Source organism: Mesocricetus auratus, unplaced genomic scaffold (assembly GCF_017639785.1).
Source record: "Mesocricetus auratus isolate SY011 unplaced genomic scaffold, BCM_Maur_2.0 Super-Scaffold_100033, whole genome shotgun sequence".
Classification (NCBI taxonomy): Eukaryota; Metazoa; Chordata; class Mammalia; order Rodentia; family Cricetidae; genus Mesocricetus; species Mesocricetus auratus.
Window position 1 is genome coordinate 2,525,439 of NW_024429213.1, and position 22,629 is coordinate 2,548,067.

General features: G+C 41.8%; 1 protein-coding gene across 3 annotated transcripts in view; it reads left to right on the forward strand.

Annotated features, from left to right (window-relative positions):
- Positions 1-22,629, forward strand: part of Slc9a7 (solute carrier family 9 member A7) — a 156,313-nt gene that overhangs the window by 112,178 nt on the left and 21,506 nt on the right. For 2 of the 3 annotated variants that reach the window (XM_005085729.4, XM_013124984.3), the window contains one exon: positions 18,501-18,583. In XM_005085729.4, coding sequence (XP_005085786.1) covers positions 18,501-18,583 — 83 coding nt within the window. Of the gene's footprint in view, positions 1-11,209; positions 11,361-18,500; positions 18,584-22,629 lie in introns of those variants that run through there. The other variant, XM_021222775.2, reaches the window with a different exon arrangement.

Genomic DNA, 22,629 nt, shown 5'->3' on the forward strand with positions numbered 1-22,629 from the left:
AGGAACAGCTGGCTACCAGGATGAGGAGAGATTCCATCTAGATAGTTCCATACCAGTCAAAGCAGCTCCATTCTCCAGGTTTCACATTGCCTCTCTCTCTGCACTCAAGCACCTACAAAAAAAAATTAAATGAGATGCCTGTGTTGGTTTCATGCAGCATTGCTTACTGTATGGCTCCTAAGAGCTGCAGGCTGAAATGTTAACAAGAGGCACAAGTCAACTTTGCTGGCTGTGTGGCCCCGGGAGTCCCCATGAATTCTTGGGGCCTGTACTCAGGTGCATCCAGGTGCTTGCTATCTATCCTAGAAAAGAACTTGAGGCTGAGTCAAAGCAAAGTTCACAGGTTTGTTGATTGAGCAGAAGATAGAATGGGCTAGAAATGAGTCAAACGTGAATGGTAGAAGATAAACACACCCAAGTGTTTCAGCATGTTTGATTTGGGGGTTTTGAAGGTGCTTGTAAGCGTTTCGCCGGGATGGGTCAGGACAGGATGGAACAGGAGTGGGTCAGGTATTCTGGCACTTGGGAGTCACAGAATACTGAGTGTTACACAGCTCAGGTAGAAAGGTATCCTGGAGCTCGGGAGCCAAGGACCACCACAGGTTGCAGTAAGCTTGGCAGCTTACAGCCTTGCCTCAGAGAAAGGCTTCTCTGGTGTATCAGCTCCACTCCGGCAGGACAGGGTCTTCCAGCTGGGGATGTTCGCCTAGTGTAGCAGTTTTGCTAGGCAGGAGGTTTCTCGGGCGAAGTTGCTACAGTTCAGCTCTGCTCCTGGAGAGCCCATAGCGGAGAGCAGGGTGCCGGGAGCAGAGTGTAACAACTCTGCTCTGCCAAGGAAGGTTTCCCGGGCAAGTGTTACAGCGCTTCTCGCTCTGCTCTGTCGCTGCCGCAAAAGAAGATCTTTACCCGAAGCTCATCCAAAGGAGTTTATTGGAAGGCAGCTGGACCAGCCAAGCTGAACATACACATGGTTTATATAGGGATTCCTGGGGCTGGGGAAGTTTTTCCAGAGTAGGGATTGGTCTGATTTCAGTGCTGAGCTCAGATTGGCTAGAGCTCTGCTCCGGGATTGGTTACTTTTTTACACAGATTAGGGTCAGATTTGGCTCTGGTTTCAGGGCCAAAGTGTGTTTCTTTCTCTGGTCCTTTTTAGCCTTTTGGCTCCAATTTTAGGGCCAGGGTACATTTCTTTCACTGACTCTGATTCCAGGGGCAAAGTGTGTTCCTTTGGCACTGGTTTTAGGGTCAGGGTACATTTTTTTGGTTGTGGTTGCAGGGTCAAAGTGTGTTTCTTTGGCTCTGCTGAGGGTGTGTTTCTTTGACTGGTCCCTTTTCCCTACATCTGTAACTGAGTTTAGCTATTGGGGAGAGTATGTATTTGGATACTTAGTTTTATTTTCCACAGAACTCTGTCCTTGAAGTAGAAACTTCTTTGTAAATCTCACTGGCTTGCAGGTGGAGAGAGGAGTGTAGGTAGAGAGAAAATAATCATCAAGGAATCCTTATACATATAGGCCACAAAGGGATTAGGCCTAAGTAAGGCACAAGTCATAAGTAATGACACAGTTTTAACAATCCCATGTGTGATATGTCCCAGGTGGCCTGGGCAATTACATAGAGTTCCTAAGTGCCAATGAGTGAGAAGTGGAAATCAGAACTGGAAAATTAAAGGGTCTCTTTCCCTCTTCACATCCCTTCTGCTTACTAATTAGCTGTCTTGCCATGGGAACATTGCATTTGTGGAAATATTTGGGAAGTAATAGTCTTAAATGTTGGTTCTGGCATTTTATACTGCAGTGATGCTAAATTAGCATTTTCTCCAGGTAGGATGAATGACTTGACACCCTGGACAGGTCAGCTCTGGGTTGCTGGCATCTCCAAGATGACATTGATAGGGCTAACAATGACTTCTGCTGCTTTCTTATGGCATATGATTTGCCTGCCTGGAGCTGGGCGTGTCATAGATTCCCTTGACCTTCTCCTCCCAAGTTTCACATTAAGTCATGGAGGTGTTTCCAGAGTCAGTTCTGTGGGGGCCTTGTGCATATTGGTTCGCCTTGCTCAACCTTAGTACATGGGGAGGTGCTTACTCTCACTGCAACTTGATATGCCATGCTTTGTTGAAACTCATGGGAGACCTGCCCTTTCCTAAACAGAAGTGAAGGAGGAGTGGTTGCGGGTGGGGGCAAAGGGGGTGTGTGGGGACGGACAGGGAGGAGAGGACTAAAGGAAAACTACAGTTGTTTTTTTAAAAAAAAATACAAAAACAACAAACGAAAGCAATAAAGACAGTTTTCCTTACTGTTTGCAGAAGCCCAAGCTGTAAAGAATGTCACAGCTACAAGCTACCATTAGCTCATGTGGGAGACAGGAAGAAGCAGTTGGCTGAAACTTTTGGCTCTATGAAGGAAACATATGAATATTGTGGGCAGACTCCAACTTAGTGTTTCTGGCAAGTTGGACTCATTGGAACAAAAACAAGATCTGAAAACACAGTTGTTTTGTTTCTCTAGAGGTCTTGGCGACTTTGCAACCAAAACAAAAACAAGCTCAGCTGGAAGCAAGCTGCTTGGCCCCCAGGGTTAGTACCTTCTCATCCGATTAGAGAGGGGCTTTCATGCCAGAGCAGACAAAGCTGAGATTTCTGTTGGCTAGACATGCTGACACATCATTCACTTCCTTCCTCAAGTTTTCCAGAAGATCCCTCATTGATGAGGCCCCTCTGGTAACTCAGTGTGACTCCTGCCTTTATCATATCAACAAGGCCAACACACACAAACGGATGTGCTAATGGAGTGTGGAGGAAAGGGAAGTGTGTGTGTGTGTGTGTGTGTGTGTGTGTGTGTGTGTGTGTGTGTGTGTGTGTGAAAATCAGCTGTTTAGAGTTGCATTGAGAGAGAATTTTGTGAGCAAGTTGGATTCATTTGTCCCTGGAACCCCCTCCACCCCTACCCTCCAGCCCTCCATCCCCCCACTCCTGCTATAATCAGATACTTTAACCACCCAAATTTTAAACTTCAAACAGTTGCTGAAAGTGTCTTTTTTTCAAATTACTGTTCTCTGATTCCTTGTCCTACCACATTTTTTCATTTTTCTCCTTCCTTCCTTCCTTCCTTCCTTCCTTCCTTCCTTCCTTCCTTCCTTCCTTCCTTCCTTCCCTCTCTCCCTCCCTCCCTCCTTCCCTCTCTCCCTCCCTCCCTCCCTTCCTCCCTTCCTCCTTTTTTTTTAAGACAAGCTCTCTCTACATAGCCCTGGCTGTCCTGGAACTCACTATGTAGACCAGCCTGGCCTCAAACTCATAGTGATCCACCTGCCTTTGCCTTCTGAGTGCTGGCATTAAAGTCCAGGACATCAGCTTTTTCTTTCTGTCTTGCAGTTGCTGCCTTTGGAGCCTTGATTTCCCTTTTTGCTACTTTTGTTTGATTTCTAGAAGCTTAGCAGTAATTTGAGCTTATTCATCCACTTGAAAGATATTTATTGAATGCCTGTTACTTTGTCAGAACTTCCAGGCTCTTGGAATAGGTACAGGACAGAAACCACCTTTCTATCCTGAAGGACTGGGCTTGACTGGATGATGAATCAAGGACCATGGCAGGAACCGTGATAGAGGACCTTACTTACTCTTCCCTTAGGAGGTCACATCTATCTCTTATGGATCACCAAGTGCTTAGTTAGTTTTCTTGTCAAAAGAAAGGCCCTAATCAAATGACTTTACTTGCTCTTTTGATCTCTCATAGCCTATGGGGGCTGTTATAACACGGTGCTATTGTGGTAAAAGCGTCACCCCAGCCCCTGGCACTCAAAAACCCAAACAGTCTGAGATGTTATGGTGGATGGTCCACCCAAGCTCCCTCCCCCATCTCTCTCCAAACCCTGCTGCATCTCAGAAAGCCCGCCAAATGATAACCTCTCTCCCCAGAGATGCTCAAGACCACTCCCACAGGGTATTTAAACTGCCCCCCAGAAAACAGATTTGTGGTTTTTCTGGTCTCCTTTTCCTCTTTCCTCTCTGGGGGGCTGGAAGGCCACCAGGGAACATTGTATCCATTAAACACGGGCTTTTTCTAATTTGGTTTGATTTGGTCTGATTTGGATTGTTGTATTGGCAGAGAGGCTTACTGGGTGCAGAAATTTGTCAGGTACCTCTAAATTACTGCCTTAAAATGATACAGTTTCATTGGCTGCAAGTTCAGTAAGTCAGAAATATGGTGGGCTCAGCTGGGTTCTCTGCTTCAGAACCCAAATCAAAGTGTGGTGAAACTGAGCCTTGGCTAAGAGAACATTTGCAAGCTCATTCAAGTTGTCACTGGCATTCATTCCCCTGCTCTTGTGGTATTGGCTGGTAATGGGATAGCAGGACACCTCTGGAGGACTCCTGGATGCTTGTGTTTAGTGCAGACTTTCCACACATGCTCTGAGCATATGCTTCTACAGACAACTTCATGTGTGGTATGGCATTAGCATTTTAAATCTCTGCCCAGGGGTATATGTTTGAGTGTTACAAGGAGCCATGGGTTACTCTGGACTGCCTCTGTGCCTCCTCCAGTGGTACCGGCGGGGAGTTTCCACCCTTCCTCTTTGTTAGCTTGTTTTTTTCATATACTAATATTTTAAGGCCTTCCATGCCTTCTTCTTTTCCCTTCTCCCCTGCCTCAACTCTCCTCTGAGAGCTGCAGTCCCTGGAATTTTAGGGGGTGGGGTTTGAAGGATTGTGCTACATCTTCTGTAACTACTTCTATGTTGTTGAGAAGTGTAGTCCCTGCCTAAGAAGGACCATGGACTCTCTCTGCCAACAATGCTGAAAGAAAAACTATGAAGGAACCCAAAACATAGATTAAGGTTACAACTACTGATAGATTTATATAACTAAGACTACCTTTGTATTTAAGTTAAATCAATAAGATGGTTCAGTGGGTAAGAGTGCTTGCTGACTAGCTTTATGATCTGAGTTCAGTCCCTGATTGTTACCAACATTTTGAGGAATCCCATTGTCGTTATCAAATGATAGCATGGAAATCACCATCTCCTCTTGGGATTCTTAGTCTCACTAATAAAAACATGTAAGACTCAAAAAGGAGCTCAAACACAAGTATAGAGCTTAAAAGAAAAACTTCCAGGGCTATCTTAGCAGTTAGAAGCACCGGGCTCAGTGGTTAGGAGCACTGGCTGCTCTTCCAGAGGACCTAGGTTCAATTCCCAGTACCCACAAGGTGGCTCACAACCACCCAAACTCCAGTTCTAGGAGATCCTACAACCCTCTTCTGGCTTCCTTGGGCACCAGGCATACCCAGCGGCACACATACATATATTATCAGGCAAACATTCATTCACATAAAATAAATTGAAAAAAGAAACAAATTCCAAGGCAGGCAAGTACCCAGAAGAGGAAAATAGAGGAAACAAGGGGAAAATGCCATGTTGTTTGAGTTACTAGCACGGAGATCTGCCATGTGTCAGGGAGGGAGATTTTAGAGAAAAAGCAAGGCAACCCAAAGCACCAGAAAACTCATATTTAGGATCTGGCCAGCATCCAAAAGAAAGATGGTAGGTGGAGGATGTAATTTTCAGAAGGCCTCAATGAGCCCGTTGAGTAATACAACAGGGTTTTCTTCTTTCCTTAAGTGTCCCCTCTGATTTTATAATTAACAGGTTTCTTAATATAATTATTTTATTGCTGCAAGGAGACTGTCATCCTGCATCTGTAGCTCTCCAGGGGTGTTGTGATCTTAACTACTTTATTCCTGATCTGGGAGTGTGTATGTGTTCTGAGCAGACAGTCAGTAGGATTTGGAGCAGATATACTGTTTTGTATATCTTTTACTTCCCTCCCAGAGCTTCTGTTTCTCCTCAGGGATTTAAGCAGGATCAAGTTTAGGCCCTTTCATCCAAATCTCCTCACCACTCAGGTTATATTGAACGCCTCTAGTGTCCATGAAGGTAACCCTCTGTCTCATATGCAGTGTCCTCAAGAAGACCTGATGGGTTGGTCCATCTCCCCATTACATCCTACTACCTGATGAACTGAGCATAGCCTGTCTGTCAGGGAGTTAGAAACACTGTTTTGAGCCCCTAACCCTTCTAGGCTTACTCATACTTGGCCAGGGTCTGAACAAATTGCTAGTGTTTATCCAGGGAGCATGTCTTCTAGTAACTTCCCAGAACTGAGGTACAGGTGCTTACTATGGGTATCACTGAAGCCGTTTGTTTTCTAACTTAGTAGAACAAGATTTCTCTCATGAGAGACTATAAAAAGGTCCAAGTGGCTAAGTTTGTCAGAGAAATAGCTGTGGTCTTTTCTTTCCTTTTCTTCCAGATTACCATCCACATTAAGGTGAAAATGGATAATCTCCCCCTCCCAGGATTTCTTGGTCAGAAAGTGTCTTACTACTTGAGAGGCTACTGTTAGGGATAGGGTTGTCTACAGTGCACAGGAAAGCAGTAGAGAAGTATAGAGCAGTTAGTGAAGGGTGTAAGAAAGGAGGCAGGTGGAACTGTTGCGGTGCGGATAAGTCTAGACAGGCAGTAGTGTGCAAGGGAGTGATGGTCCCTGCACCACTGATATCATATGGATATATGCAAAACTGGTTCCTTTAGTGCTTTGATGCCCAGGGCTTGTAACCTGGACCTTGGATGTCTGGACCAACAGTAAGTGCCCAGATAGAGCACCCTTCCCACCCTGTACCAACTGTCTCCATCAGCCTTGGGACAAGTGAAAGGAGTAGAAGGAAAGGAGAGAGGGAGGGATTGCTGAGGAAGGCATGCTTGTTGCAGGTGGGGTGGGGGGAAAACGTCCCAGGTTCCCTTAAGGTTATAGTCCTTACCAGAGAGCTGCCGTGGAATAGTACCTTGAGAATTGAATATTTTCTTGCGTTTAGTGAAGTCTAATTTCTAACCTTGGCTTTTGACCAGATTATCCTGTTCTAAGAGTTTTCAAGTGATGGGCACTGCAATGGCCCTGAACTGCCCAATCTGTGCCTATATCTGGGGTGGCTCCTCTCAGGTGCCTCCAGAATGAGTGGACAGCTTGGGAGATTAGTAATGTAAATCTCACCTCCTGACTGGGTTGCCAGACATCAGGTTTTAGGAGGCACTTCTAGAGGGCTGCCAGGTGTTTGCATTCTGACCAAAGCATTGAGCAGAGGCATGGTTACAGCAGAATCTGATGGTTTATTAAGAGATAGTATATTTCCAAGGGAGGGAATGTGCTGGAAAAGGGAGAAATTTTAGTGCTTAAAGGGACATGCTCTTCAGAGAGTTGGGGCTTGTATGATACCTTTAGGAGGGGTACTTGTATTTGCATAGTGTGGGAGTTGGAACATATTTGCATAGCACAAGTTTTCTCACACATTCTCTGTTCCCTATACTTCAACTTCATGCATTGCATGTTTCATTGACATCTGAAATCTCCACCAGGAAGGTGAACTTTAGTATTATAATTGCTGTGAGTTACTTTTGGACCCTTTGGACTTCCTATGTGCCTGAGCCAGTGGTGCCAACCCAATTTAGTGGGCCCCAGCCAGAGAGTTTCCAGCCTTCCTCTTTGCCAACTTTAGTTTTTCATATGGCAATTTGTAATGTTTTGTGTAAGGTCTTCTGAACCTCACTCTACACCCTTTTCTGCCTTAGTGGGACTGAGGTGCAGTGTCCTTTCTGTTTTCTGGGGTTCATGCTTAGCTCCCAGAAGCCACTCATATTTTCTGGCTCAAGCCCTTCTACCATCTTTGAAGCCAGCAACAACAAAGCAAGGGCCTTGCCGCCCTCTTCCATCACATCCTTCTGTCTTTCACACTCCTTGTCCAAAAAGGGCTCATGAGATTGCCCTTAACCACGTGGATAGCCTTAGCTCCTTCCTCAGAGCCCTTCTGCCCTGTGTATAACATACCTGTAGATCTGGGATTAGGATGTAGAGGAATATGGGTGGCCACTGTTCTGCTGCCAGTGTCCGCCCTGCGAGAACAGTAAGAAAATATCTAACATTATATAAGAATAGAATAAAATACAATTCTGTGAACACAATAATATTTATTAGTTCTAGAGAATTATCTCAAAAGTACTGCTTGTCCTTGTTTAGTTATTGAACAGTTTTCTTTTTCTTCATGACATTTGGCCCCCCTTCTGTCTCTGTCTCTGTCTCTCTCTCTCTGGTGTGTGTGTGTGTGTGTGTGTGTGTGTGTGTGTGTGTGTGTGTGTGTGTGTGTTCTTCTCTGAAAAGAAGTAGGTGCTAAGTTTTTCGTTGTGTGTCTAGAATCCTGCATGATGCTGGTACTTAGTAAGGACTTAATGAATATATGAAAATGCTCTAATATATAAGTGCTCTAAAGTAGTAATAAACATGGTTAAAAGATTAAGAATCCCTAGTATAAGATGTCCTATGAGACAACCCAATGAAATTAATAATTAGATACTTTCCTCCAACAAGTATGTGCTTTAAATTAGATATTCACCCTATAAAAATAAATTCTGTGTGTCCTACACTGTGCTAAATATTTTACAAATACTTAATCAGCACACATGTACAGGCATACACACACACACACACACACACAGAGCACGTGGTTTAAGGGATGAGTCAGCATTTAGTGAGTATGTATCACATGTCAGATAATATCTTAGGTTCTTTTTTTTGTTGGTTGGTTGGTTTTTGGTTTGTTTTTAGATGTGGTCTTACTGTGTAGTCCTGGAAGTCTGATACTCACTCTGTAGACCAGGCTGGCCTCAAACTCAAAGTTCCGCCTGCCTGCCTCTACCACCTCACTCAGCCCTATCGTAGATTCTTTAATAATCTCTTGTACCCCTAAAAAGAAAGACAAAGCAAACAAACAAAACCCACAAAACCTCTTTTATAAAACTCTTAACTTCCAGTACTTCTAATGCTAAACATCTTACTTGCTTTTTCTGCACAGTAATCCTCCCATTGTCAGTGGGTAGGCGGAATGCTGGCTTTGTGCACAGGTGCAATTCCTCAGCACCTCTTTAACTAGTCAATGGTGTGCAGGTCTGTCATCCTCTCAGGAGGATCAGGAGTTTCAAGGTTCAGAATTGAGAAAGGAACTATAGCCTAGGTGGGTCAGGAGCTGCCTGAGGGCTAGAGGACCTTAGAACTCCTGATCAGCCTGTTAAATGCCTTCTCTTTGTCTAGCTTTCTTCTTCAAAGCCCTCAAAGGTACCATGGAGAAATGGCAGATGATGATCTTAATGGACATGTAAATCCCATTTCAGATGTCAGTTGTAAGTCCCAGGTCGTGACCTGTACTTCTGAATGACTGGAATAATAACTCAGGGGTGCCCACAACTTTCTTCTCAGGCTCTGATTCAATACAGTGGCTCACAGAGATCAGAAATGCACTCAGCTTTCCATTACTAGTTTACTATAAACCATACAACTTACGAGTAAGCAAATGGAGTAAGTAGGAAAATAAGACAGCTGTGTGTGGGGGTCTATGGAGCTGCCATGTCCTTTGCTGGTACACCACTCTCTTAGAACTTCACCTGCTCACAAAGCTCTCTAGTCCCATCACTTAGGGGTTTTTTGTTTGTTTGTTTGAGATTCCATTACACAGACATGGTTGATTTAAATCAATGGCTATCAGTGGCTGACTAAATCCTCAGTCCCCTTCCCATCTTATAAGTTGGAGTTAGATCCAAAGGTTGATTCTTAATCATACAGTTGGTTCCTCTGGCAACCAGTTCTCAGCTTTTTTTTTTTTTTTTTTTTTTTTTTTTTTGGTTTTTCGAGCCAGGGTTTCTCTGTGGCTTTGGAGGCTGTCCTGGAACTCGCTTGGTAGTTCTCGAACTCACAGAGATCCGCCTGCCTCTGCCTCCCAAGTGCTGGGATTAAAGGCGTGCGCCCCCAACGCCTGGCCAGTTCTCAGCTTCTAAAGGTGACCTTGATAATATAAACTCGAGTATCGCTGAACCCCACTTAATATAAATACCACAAAAGGATCCTCTTTGATTAGGAAATCCAAGGGTTTTAGGAGTTTTGTGCTAGGGAGTGGTATGAAGACCAAATATATATTTCTTAGTCATATTGTAGTATCACAATTCCATAATGTCCCCACACGGTAGGTAATTATTAATATTATTTTCTAATTAATATGATTCCCTGAAGCACAGAAAGGTGTGGTAACTTGCCTAGAGTCACAAAGTCAGGGAACAGCAAAGTCAGGACCTACCATCTTTTGAGAGGGCCTTTGATGGTCACATCTACACTTCTTGGAGTTCCCTATTAACCTCTGAAACTTTTCTCAGAGAAACCAAACTTGTGGAGAGACTTGAAAGACTATTAGCAGTTTACCAGTAAGGGGTATGTATGGAAGACAGGAAGAGGAAGAAAGGAGTGTGCCAGACTCTAGGAGGAGCCTGAGCTAAAGTCATGATATTCATCTTTCTGGTAGAAAATTATCAAAGGGTGTGGTGACAGAATCAACTTTTGCCTGTTTTATGGGCAACAAAGGAATGGGAATCCCAGTCTCCACGTATAGGGGAAGGAAGCCCCACCTATCTCCAGTGGCTACCCCCCATCAGCCCTGTGCTGTCCAAGTCCACAGGAAGGGCTCTCATGACTTCTGTGCTCCTGAATAGTTAAAACGTCCTGATTTCCTCAGAGCCACAATGTGAGCACTGCAGCCCTTCCTGTCTCTAATCACTCCTCTGGCACCATCACTTTGGAGCTAGAAACTATTAAACACCCATTTTTAAAAGTTAAGACTGTTGTTTTCCCCAGTTTATACTTGTGACTTATGACTCAGTTTTCTTCCATTTTGACTTTTCCTGTGGAACCTGAGGCCATGTTATCTTTCTTGTGCATTGTAGGCATATTGTTTTGTGACCTGACAAGACCTTTTGTTAGTTTGAGTTGCTGCCTTGAGTTTCATAGAAAAGCATTGCATGAATTTTGACTTAGGATTAGGTAGAATTTCCACCAATTTCTAAAATGGCCTTTCCTGTTTTGTGGGAAACAACATTCCCTCTATTAACAATTATAAAATTCAAATACTGATCTGAAAAATGGTGAAGATGCTCTGTGTCCTTAAGTATCAAATTATCAGCCAGTATGTACATTAAAAGAAGCATGTCCATATCATTAGTATGATAATTAATGCCATCGTTTAGTGTTAGAAATTGTGAATTATAAGTATATCAAAAAACTGTTTTAGGGTAAGTTTATGATTTATAATCAGTAAGCATTTGCATTTTATATGTACAGTATTCTCAGGTGAAGAGGATATGAATGGAAAAAAGTTTAAGAAGCCCTGATTGGCTGGGCAGTGGTGGCTCACAAGTTTAATCCCAGCACTCGGGAGGAAGAGGCAGGCGGATCTCCGTGAGTTTGAGGCCAACCTGATCTATAGAGCGAGTTCCAGGATAGCTTCCAAAGCCACAAAGAAACCCTGTCTCGAAAAACCAAAAAAAAAAAAACAAACAAACAAAAGAAGAAGAAGAAGAAGAAGAAGCAGCAGCCCTGGTTTCAATGTTGTTGATGGTGTTTATCATTTTCCTAGTTTTTTCTTTAGTAAAATTTTATGTGAGTGGAGAGATTGCTCCTCAGGCAAGAGCACTTGCTGCTCTGAAGATCCTAGTTCAGGGTACCCATACATATGGCATGTCTCACAGCCATCTATAACTCCAGCCACAGAGGGCCCATGGGTACCAACACACACACACACACACACACACACACACACACACACACACACACACACACACACACACACACACACATACACACACGTACACATATACACAGAGGGGGTAAATCTTTTTAAAAAAATTTATGAAGAAACATTTCTGATTTTTCCACAGAAAGGCTTATCTTTTCCAGTCAATCGTACAGCATTTTGAAATCTTTCTAGCATTGTCATTAGTTAGACATCACTCAGAGGAACAATCATTATCAGCAAATAGAGACTGTTTTCTGTCCCTTTTCTGCCATCTGTTTTTATAAACATGGAATAAAATTAGTCTGTGCAGTTTTTCCTTAATGTATATTTCTTATCCACAGAGAGTATATTTAGCTAGACCATTTCCATATCCATTGGTAAGCATCCCTCAGATACCACGACAACTATTTTTTAAATGAGTTTTGATGGTGGAATGTTAGAAGACATTGTTGACTGGTCAGAGATTTCTGCCTCCCCATGGCCTAGCAGCTTATCTCAATAGGCAAAATGGAGCTCCCTCCCTCCAGCAGAGCTTCTTGCCTCTACCTGCCCTTATCTGGAGAACGTCCCTGGGCCTGGAGGACTGACCTTATCTAAAGTTCTCTGTGAAACCAGACCCCACTCATCTTTAGCTTGACCCTTGGCACAGATCCCTGCTGAAAAGCCACGTGCTAGGGACTCTGCTATAGGACCCTACTGCCACATACTAAGCCCTTTGATAGGAGTGTGCCACTTAATGCAAATTAGGGTTTGTCCCAGGCTCCCCAATCCTATATATTCCTTATGCTCTGAAATAAAATTGAGGTGATTCACCGAAATCTGTCTGGGGTGTATGTGTGAAGGAGGACTGTATCCAATTCTGCCTCTTTTCCCTCTCCACCTGGTGGCCAATAGGCCAAGAGGGAAAGAGACCCCACACAGTGGAATTTAAATAGTGCTTGCTCATGTCATATAGAAAGCTATTCTGTCTAGTGGTGAGAGTGGAGTGGTGAAATTTCCCACTATAAGTGTGTGAGGGTTTATGTATGATTTGAATTTTAGTAATGTTTCTTTTACTAACATGGATGCCTTTGTATTTGGGGCATGGATGTTCAGAATTGATACTTTATCTTGGTGGATTTCACCTGTGATGAGTACAAAATGACCTCCTTCATCTCATTTGATTGATTTTAGTTTAAAATCTAATTTGTTAGATATTAGGATTGCTACCCCCGCTTTCTTCTTAGGGCCATTTGATTGGGAAAATCTTTTCCCAACCCTTAACTCTGAGGTAATGTCTGTCTTTGAAGTTGAGGTGTGTTTCTTGTATGCAGCAGAAGGATGGGTTCTCTCTTTGAATCGATTCTGTTAGCCTGTTATGGGCGAGTTAAGATTGTTAATATTGAGGGATATTAATGACCATTGATTGCTCATTTTTATTTGTTTTGGAGTTGTTGTTGGTGGAATTGTGTGTGGAATTTTACCCCTTTTTCTTTTGGGTGTTGGTAGTGTGGGATTATCTATTGCCTATGTTTTTCTGGTTGTAGTTAACTTCCTTGGGTTGGAGTTTTCCTTCCAGAACTTTATGTAGGACTGGATTAGTGGATACGCATTGTTTAAATTTGGTTTTGTCATGGAATATCTTATTATCTCCATCTATAGTCATTGAAAGCTTTACTGGGTATAGCAGTCTGGGCTGGCATCCGTGGTCTCTTAGTGTTGGTAGAATATCTATCCAGGACCTTCTGGCTTTCAGAGTTTCCATGGAGAAGTCAGGTGTAATTCTGATAGGTTTGCCTTTGACTTTTTCCTTAGCTGCTCTTAATATTCTTTCTTTATTCTGTATGTTTAGGGTCTTGATTATTATGTGGTGAGGGGACTTTTTTGTGGTCCACTCTATTTGGTGTTCTGTAAGTTTCTTGTATCTTCACTGGCATATCTTTCTTAAGGCTGGGAAAGTTTTCTTCTGTGATTTTGTTGAATATGTTTTCTGCCCTTTTGAGGTAGCTTTCTTCACCTTCTTCTATACCTATTATTCCTAGATTTGGTCTTTTCACAAATATTTCCTGGATATTTTGTGTTAGGGATTTGTTGGACTTAAGATTTACTTTGGTCGATGAATCTATTTCCCCTGGTGTATCTTCAACACCTGAGATTCTCTCTTCCATCTCTTGTACTCTGTTGTTTATGCTTGTATCTGTAGTACCTGACCATTTGCCTAGCTTTTATATTTCCAGAATTCCTTCAGACTGTGTTTTTTATTGTCTCTATTTCAACTTTCAACCTTGCACTATCTGAATTGTTTCTTGCAATTTTTGCTTTGTCTTTTGTTCCGTTTCTTGCATTTGTTGGATTTTTTGCTTTGTTTTTTCTTCCATTTCTTTAAGGGATTCATATCCTCTTTGAGGGCCTCTATCATTTTTATGAAGTTGTTTTTAAGGTCTTTCTCTTCTGCTTCATCTTCATTGGGGTATTCAGGTCTTGCTGGTATAGAGTATTTCAACTCTGGTGGTGTCGTATTGGTTTTTCTGTTGCTGAATGTTTTTATATTGTCTCCTTCCCATCATTTCTTCCAATGGGTACAGAAGGAGTCTCTTCCTCTCCTGGTGGGTATGTGACCATGGTTCCCATCCAGTGGCTGTGAGCAGGTTCAATACTCTGGTGGCTTTCCTCTTGCATCAGTGGAGGCTGACCTAGTACCAGGGCCTTGGCAATCTTTGGGGAGGCTGAACCCTGTCAGGACTTTGTGCAATCCCCAGGTCTCTGGTCGTTCTGCTCAGGGCACCTGAAGGCAGGCTGGAAACAGACCCATGCTTACCTCGCATGTCCCATGGGTGGAGAATGGGATTTGGATGCTGGCAGTCTCTGGGTGGGGTGGCTCCTGCTGGGATGGGAGCTGCAGTGCACAGTACCCTGGCCTCGGCTAGTTGTGTTCAGATCACCGAAGGCGGGTTGTAAACAGACCCAGGCCTGACAGAAACTTAACAAATAAGCAAAGGAACTAATAGAAGTTATGACCCAATTGGGTTTAACAGACATCTATAGAACATTCCATCCAAACACAAAAGAATATACCTTCTTCTCAGCACCACATGGAACCTTCTTAAAAATCGACCACATACTCAGCAACATATCAAGCATAATAGGTACAAAAAATAATTGGGATAATTCCATTTACCTTATCAGACCACCATGCATTAAAGTTAGAATTCAACAACAACACAAATTGCAGAAACCCTACAAACTCATGGAAATTGAATAATGCGCAATTGCACCATTAATGGGTCAAAGAAGAATAAAAGAAAAATTAAAGACTTCCTAGAATTCAATGAGAATGAAGATACAACATACCCAAACATATGAGACACTTTGAAAGCAGTGCTAAGTGGAAAGTTGATAGCACTAAGGGCCCACATGAAGAAACTGGAGAATAGTCGCACTAGAGAATTAACAGCACAACTGAAAGCTCTAGAACACAATGAAGCAAACTCATCCCGGAGGAGTAGATGCCAAGAAATAATCAAAATGAGGACTAAAATCAATAAAGTAGAAACTAGGAATACAATATAAAGAATCAATGTAATGAAGAGTTGTTTCTTTGAGAAAATCAACAAGATAGACGAACCTCTATCCAAATTTACCAAATGACAGACTGTGACCATACAAATTAATAAAATCAGAAATGAAAGGGGGGACATAACAGCGACACTGAGGAAATCATCAGGTCATACTTTGAAAACCTATACTCCACAAAATTTGAAAATTTAAAGGAGACAGCTGATCTGAACAGGGGAGAGCTCTTGGACCCCAGACTGACAGTGGAGAGGCCAGCATGGGACTGATCTGGACCCCCCAAATGTGAGTGTCAGCGAGAAGGCCTGGGCAACCTATGGGGCCCTGAGCTGTGGATCAGTGTCTATCCCTGGAATACAAATAGTCATCGTGTGCCTATAGCACAAAGAGGGATACTCTCTCAGCCTGGACTCTTAAGGGAGTGCCTGGACCCTACCCAGAGTGAAATGACAGACTCTAGATATCCCCTATGTGGAAGGATTTGGCAATAGGGTTGGAAGCTGGGGGGAAGGGGAGTGCGGGAGGAGGGGAGGGAGAGGGAACTGGGATTGACATGTAAAACAAGCTATTTAAAATTAAAATAAAAAAATGACAATTAAAAAAAAGAAAATTTAAAGGAAATGAACAATTTCCTGGATAGATATCACTTGCCATAATTAAATCAAGAACAGGTAAGCAATTTAGATAGATCTATAATGCCTAAGGAAATAGACATAGTCATCAAAAGTCTCCCAACCAAAAAAAAAAAAAAGCCCAGGTCCAGATGGCCTCAGTGCAGAATTCTACCAGAAATTCAAAGAACAGCTTGTACCAGTTCTCCTCAAAGTTTTCCATGCAATAGAAACAGAAGAATCTTTGCCAAACTCTTTTTTACGAGGCTTCAATAACCTTGATACCCAAGCCATACAAAGACACAACTAAAAAAGAGAACTTCCTCATGATCATTGATGCAAAAATACTCAATAAAATACTTGCAAATCGGATCTAAGAACACATCAGAAAACTCATCCACCATAATCAAGTGGGTTTCATCCCAGAGACGCAAGGATGGTTCAACATATGAAAATCCATCAATGTAGTCCTCCATATAAACAAGCTGAGAAACAAATCACATGATCATCTCAGTAGATGCTGAAAAAAACCTTTGACAAAATCCAGTACCCTTTCATGATAAAGGTCTTGGAGAGATCTGGAATAACAGGAACTTACCTAAGCATAATAAAGGCTATATACAGCAAACCAACAGCCAACATCAAACTAAATGGACAGAAACTCAACGCGATTCCTCTAAAATCAGGAACAAGACAAGGTTTTCCACTCTCTCCATACCTCTTCAATATTGTCCTTGAAGTTCTAGCTAGAGCAATAAGACAACAAAAGGTGGTCAAGGGGATACTAATTGGAAAGTAAGAGGTCAAACTTTCACTATTTGCAGATGATATAATAGTTTACATAAGTGACACAAAAAAAACCCTACCATGGAACTCCTACAGCTGACAAATACCTCCAGCAAAGTGGCAGGCTACAAGATCAACTCAAGAAAATCAGTAGCCCTACTATATACAGATGATAAAAGGGCTGAGGAAGAAATCAGAGAAGCATCACCCTTTATAATAGCCATAAACAACATAAAATACCTTGGGGTAACGCTACCCAAAGAAGTGAAAGACCTGTATCACAAGAACTTTGAGTCTTTAATTAAAGATGACACCAGGAAATGGAAAGATCTCCCATGGTGTTGGATAGGTAGGATCAACACAGTAAAAATTGCCAAAAGTGTCAGTGAGGAGGCCTAGGCAATCTATGAAGCCTTGGGTAGTATTTATCCCTGACATACAAATGGACTTTGGCTGCCCATCCCACAATGAGGGATGCTCTCTCAGCCTGGTCACATGGGGGAGGGCCTAGGTCCTGCCCTGGATGAAATGACAGACTCTAGAGATCCCCCATGGAGGGCCTCATCCTCTCTGGAGATCGGAGTGGGGATTGGGAGAGGAGCTGGGGGTGCCTTGTGGGAGGGGCTGGGAAGGAGGTGAGGGAGAGGGAACTGGGATTGACATGTGATGCAAGCTTGTTTCTAATTTAAATAAAAATTGGAAAAAGGACCTAAGAAGTCTTCTAGTTCAATAATACACTAGATGACATATACAGGTTATGTGTGACTTGAGCAGACTAGATACTATTGAAAAATAAAGAAAGCTATTCTGTATGCTCATTTTCTCAAATAGCCCTGACTAACTTTGTTACTACTCTAGAATTACACTCACTGTGATTTAGAATTACTTGTAACTTTGTTTCAAGTTTTAGTATATATTGTTGATTGTTCCTGACTTTCAGACTTGCCTCTCTCTGTAGTGTTAAAGAGGATGATGATAAAATAGGTGTGTTTCATCTACAATATAGAATGTAAGCAGTACCTTCAAACTGCTGAAGTCAATTTAATTTGATATTAATTGTACTGTTTATAAAATAATCATGTAGAAAAGACATCTTAAACCTCAAGTGAATGTCTGATGTTACAGATATTGAAAATTAAATGGTGAGGATATTTGATAGCAATGACATGGAACTGGCTACTTCATAATAGATAAAAATCCCATAATTGCTAGTCTGACTCCTATTTCTCTAGGCACTGACCCATAAAGCTAGTAGAGAGATAAGTAGTTCTGTTACCTGGAAATCTAGGCCAGGACCACAAAGAGCCCTTAGGCTAGTTTGTCCGGAAATTTAGCATTATTTATCTAGGCCAACGCTGGGAAACCTGAAATGTTCATTTTACACAAGCTTTCTTTACTATTGGCGATGCACAATTTTGGCCTGCAAGGATCTAGACCACTGTAAGGTAATTAACTCTTGAAAGGTACTTGGAGGGAAATTAAAATAAAACTGCCAAAATAGATTTTATGTTAATATTGGCTTCATCTACCTACAAACAAGACTAGACTTTTTTACTTTGGGAATTGATTTTTTCCTTTTGTGATTGTTTGATCTCTGTTAGAATATAGCCTCTCTCTCTATCTGCATGTGTGTCTCTGGGAATTGAACTCAATATTCTGTGCATGCTACATAAATCCCCTATCACTGAGCTGCGTCTTTGAAACTGTTGTTGTGCTCCACTGTGAGCTCTAGCTCTGGGAAAGTTGTAGTTGTGTGAACCCATGTTGAGAGCAATTGCCTAGCTCATACAAGACTCTGGGTTAAACACAACAGTTACAGTTTCAAAACTAGTCTTTCCCCTTCTCTCATTGCCCCTTTTCCTAATCAGTGTTCTCTGGTTTGTTCTAGGATGGTCTGGATTCTGTTGGAGGAAGCCGGACAAAGCAGGAAAGTGCATGGATATTCAGGCTATGGTACAGCTTTGATCACAAGTATCCTTTTGTCTTCCCCTGTGATCATTGGTGACAACATCCATTTGTTGAATTGTCAGTGGGTGACATGCATTGAACAGGTATACTCAGTCTTCTGGGACAAGGGGATCTTTCAACCATACATAGGTGGCCATGGTGACCATCTCTCCAGTCAAGAGGAATGTGAACATTTCAGTTCAGTGGGTAACCCATAGCCTGGCAGACATGGCCCTCAAAAGCTTTGTGTCCAGGGAAGGTGCCTTTGTATATAAGCTATTAAAAGTATACAGTGGCCTGCCCTGAAGTCAGGAAGGGAGGGGAGGCTTGGGCCATCCTTGTGGTGAGGATGATTCCTATTGGTTAAATTTGGCCAATTATGTCTAATCTTATACTAAGAAAATAGGGCTACATGCAGGGAACACACTATTCTTGTCAAGTCTAATTAAAGACAGGACAGTTAAACCTTCGTGGTATTTTGTATTGATGTAGTGATCAAATGAGTAAATGGCTTATTATAGATACTTTTGAAGACATCGAATATATAAAAGCAATATTTTCCCAAAGCATAATAGATGAAAAGAAACATACATGAATTATAACTGTTCTCAGTCAATACACACTAAGAGCCAACCATGGAAACATATGCCTGTAATACCAGCACTCAAGAGATGGTGGTAGGGCTGGAAGATAAAGCCTAACCTGAACTACATAATGAATTCAAAGTTAGCCTGAGCTATATATGACCCTGTCTCAAAATAAACACACTTGTTTAACATTAAACCAGTCAGGAAACACAAAAAACTAGCATAAGGTAGTATTTTTGTCTTCACCAAGTGTAGCCACAGTCAGTTTTTTTCAGTCTTTTAACTTTAGTAACATCTAATGGTTTTCTTTTTCAATTATATGTAACCTAAATACATAAAAATATTTGTTTATGTATTTATGTAACTATATTTTATATTATATACATATATAATTGAAAATAGTATATATATATTTACATACACACACAAATATATGAAGTTATATAGTGTATACCTGTTTTCATGTCTGGTTTATTTGTATGATTTGTCCATGTTGTGTTTATCTCTAGTTAATTTATCATTCTATTAATGAACATCAGATTGTTTACCACTTGAAGAAAACTTCAGTGAATATTCTTATACATACATGTCTTTGATGTGTTGTGTGTATGTTTTCAGTGGGACTGTAGCTAGGATAAAAGTTGCTGGGGCATAAGACATTGTAGGTTCAGCATTAGAAGACAGTTTTCCAAGGCGGTGCTACTATTTCCCACATTCCTGGTGTCTGAAAGGTCCAGTTGCTCCACTTGCTGTTGTTGCTGTCTTTTAACTTTTAGTATTGCGTATTTTACTGTGGCTTTAGTTTATGTTTCTGGGACAGTTCATAGAATTGAGGACTCTCTTCACACATTTACTGGCCATTAACTATGTTCCTTTTATGAAATGCTTGTTTACATTCCTTGTCCTTTTGTCTATTGGGATGTCTGCATTTTCTTGCTGATTGCTAAGAGTTCTTTTATGTATCTGAATATGTATGTACCTTTTGCTTTTCATGTATGATAAAATACCTTCTTCCATCTTATACCTTATCTATTCACTTTAAATTAAATTCCAAATTATTTTTTTTAAGAACAGAAACTCTCCCCCCCACACACACCTGCAAGACAGGGTTTCTCTGTGTAACAGTTTTAGCTGTCCTGGAACTAGCTCTGAAGACGAAACTGGTCTCAGAATTCACAGAGATCCACCTGCCTCTGTCTCTCGAGTGCTGAGATTAAAGGTGTGCACCACCACCTAGCCTGAAGAACAGAAACTCTTAATCTGGTGATTGATCCTGTTCTTATTAGTATCTTTTGTGTCCTATTTCTGAAATCATTGCCTGTTTCAAAGTCATAAAGCCAGTCTCCTAAATTATCTTTAGAAGCTAGATTTTTAATCTTCTGTGTGTATGTCTTCTTTTCCTGAGTGACATACATGAGCAAGGACTGAATTAGAAGATAATTTGAGATGCTCTGAATAATGTCATCTTTCTGAGATGATTTATGGCTTTCAATTTAGGACTGCTCTACAGCTAGACCGAAGCAATGGGGATTCCAGGCCACCTTAACCCTGTCAGCAAGAAAGGTAATTTAAAGATGGGTTCAATACCTGTTAGGGTTAGTTTCTCTTTTTGCATTTTTATCTAGGGTTCCAACCTAAAGCTTGGGCTGTTAACATCTTTTTCCTCCATTGGCCCTCAAATTCCAGTTTCCATAAGTCTCAGTCTGTCACATCTGAGCCGGCCAGATTCTCTGCTCATCTTCTCAGATGTCTTGAGGGGAACTGGGACTCACAAAGTATGGGACACAAATATTTGTGTAGAGGCAGATTTTCTTCATCTGTTTTGGTTCCACTGGACCAGTTTTTTTTACCCACTGTGTCCCACAGCCGCTTAAGTAATAACTGATCTAAGACTTAATATCAGTTACAATTGTTTAGCCAATAGCTTAGGTTTCTTACTGGCTGGAACTCTCCTAATTACTATCCCATTTCTATTAATCTGTGTATCTCTATGTGGCTTACTGATGATGTCCGGGTGTTCTGCCTCCACGACGGCTACATGGCGACTCTCCTTTCTCTTCCTTTCTCCACCTCTTTGTTCAGAGTTCCTGCATAGCTAAATTCTGCTTGTCCATTGGCCAAAACAGCTTTATTCATCAACCAATAAGAGAAACATATATTCATAGCATACAGGTGTTCCCTTCCCAGACTTCAGCCCTCTTCACTGCCTTAGTCATTGTCTCAAGCCATCAAGCAAAGGACTTTGCCTCCTTTGACTTTCTTTTCTGTAGGTTTTCTGGCTGTTGTAGTTAATATTTGCTATTAACTGAAATAGAACTTGCAGGGATTTCCTTATAGTCATGTGAGTTTTGTCTAAATAGTAAGTCTGAGAGCATGTTGTTCCTTGGGATTCGAGAGGATAGAGAACATTAAAGAGCATCTGCAGAAGGACAAATAGTCAAGTGATAATTGATTTTTTGAAGAGAAACAGAAGTAAGCTCCAAAGTCCCATCTTAATCTAAATTTAGAGAATTTGGGTTTCTACTTCTTAATTCATAGAACAAAAACTAAAGTGAGCATAGTCTAAAGAATTAGATGAGGAAGTTACCCACGATTCATCCTACCTCCACATCATCACAAATCCAGAAAAAGCTGAGTTTTGGTGTTATTAGAACAGAATTTGGGCAGGCATGTAGTGCACACCTACCTGTACCCATGGCATTTAAGCAGAAGGAACATGAATTCAGGATGAACCTAGACTCCATGGCAACTTTGTGGCCAGTTTGGGCTATATAGTGAGTTGGAAACTGTCTTAGTTACTTTTCTGTTGCTGTGGTAAGACACCATGACCAAGGCAACTAATCGAAGGAAGAATTTATTGGGAAGATCAGGAGGTTAGTTCGAATTCATGACCATCATGGTGGGATCATGGTGCCAGGCAGGGAGGGTGATGGAGCAGTAGCTTAGAGTTTATATATGATCCACAAGCATGAGGCAGAGAGAGAGATCACGTTGGGAATGCCATGGGCTTTTGAAACTGCAAAGCCCACTGCCAGTGACATACCTTCGACAAGGCCACACCTCTCAATCCTTCCCAAACATTTCTGCCAACTGGGGACCAAATATTCAAATATATGAGCCTCTGGGGACCATTCTCATTCATATCACTCACAGAGACCAACCTAGGCAACATGGGACTGTATCTCAAAAAAGAAGAGATTGAGTTTAACATGATGACTCCCACAGGTTTGTAGGACCTCCTTCCCCCACAAGTCTTAAAATGGGGCAGACAGGGTTCCAGTTTAATATGAAAGGCTCAGTGTCCACATACACATTCTTTTCCCAGGCCTCACAGAACTCACAAAAGAGATAGTTTTGGTTTCTTGAAAAGCCAAAGAAAGGTAGAAGGAATTACAGCACACAAAATAGTCAAACACAATTGCGAGTCTTAGTCATTTGCTTAGCTGATTTATTAAGAGTGTTGTTGGAAACAGCTGTAGTGGT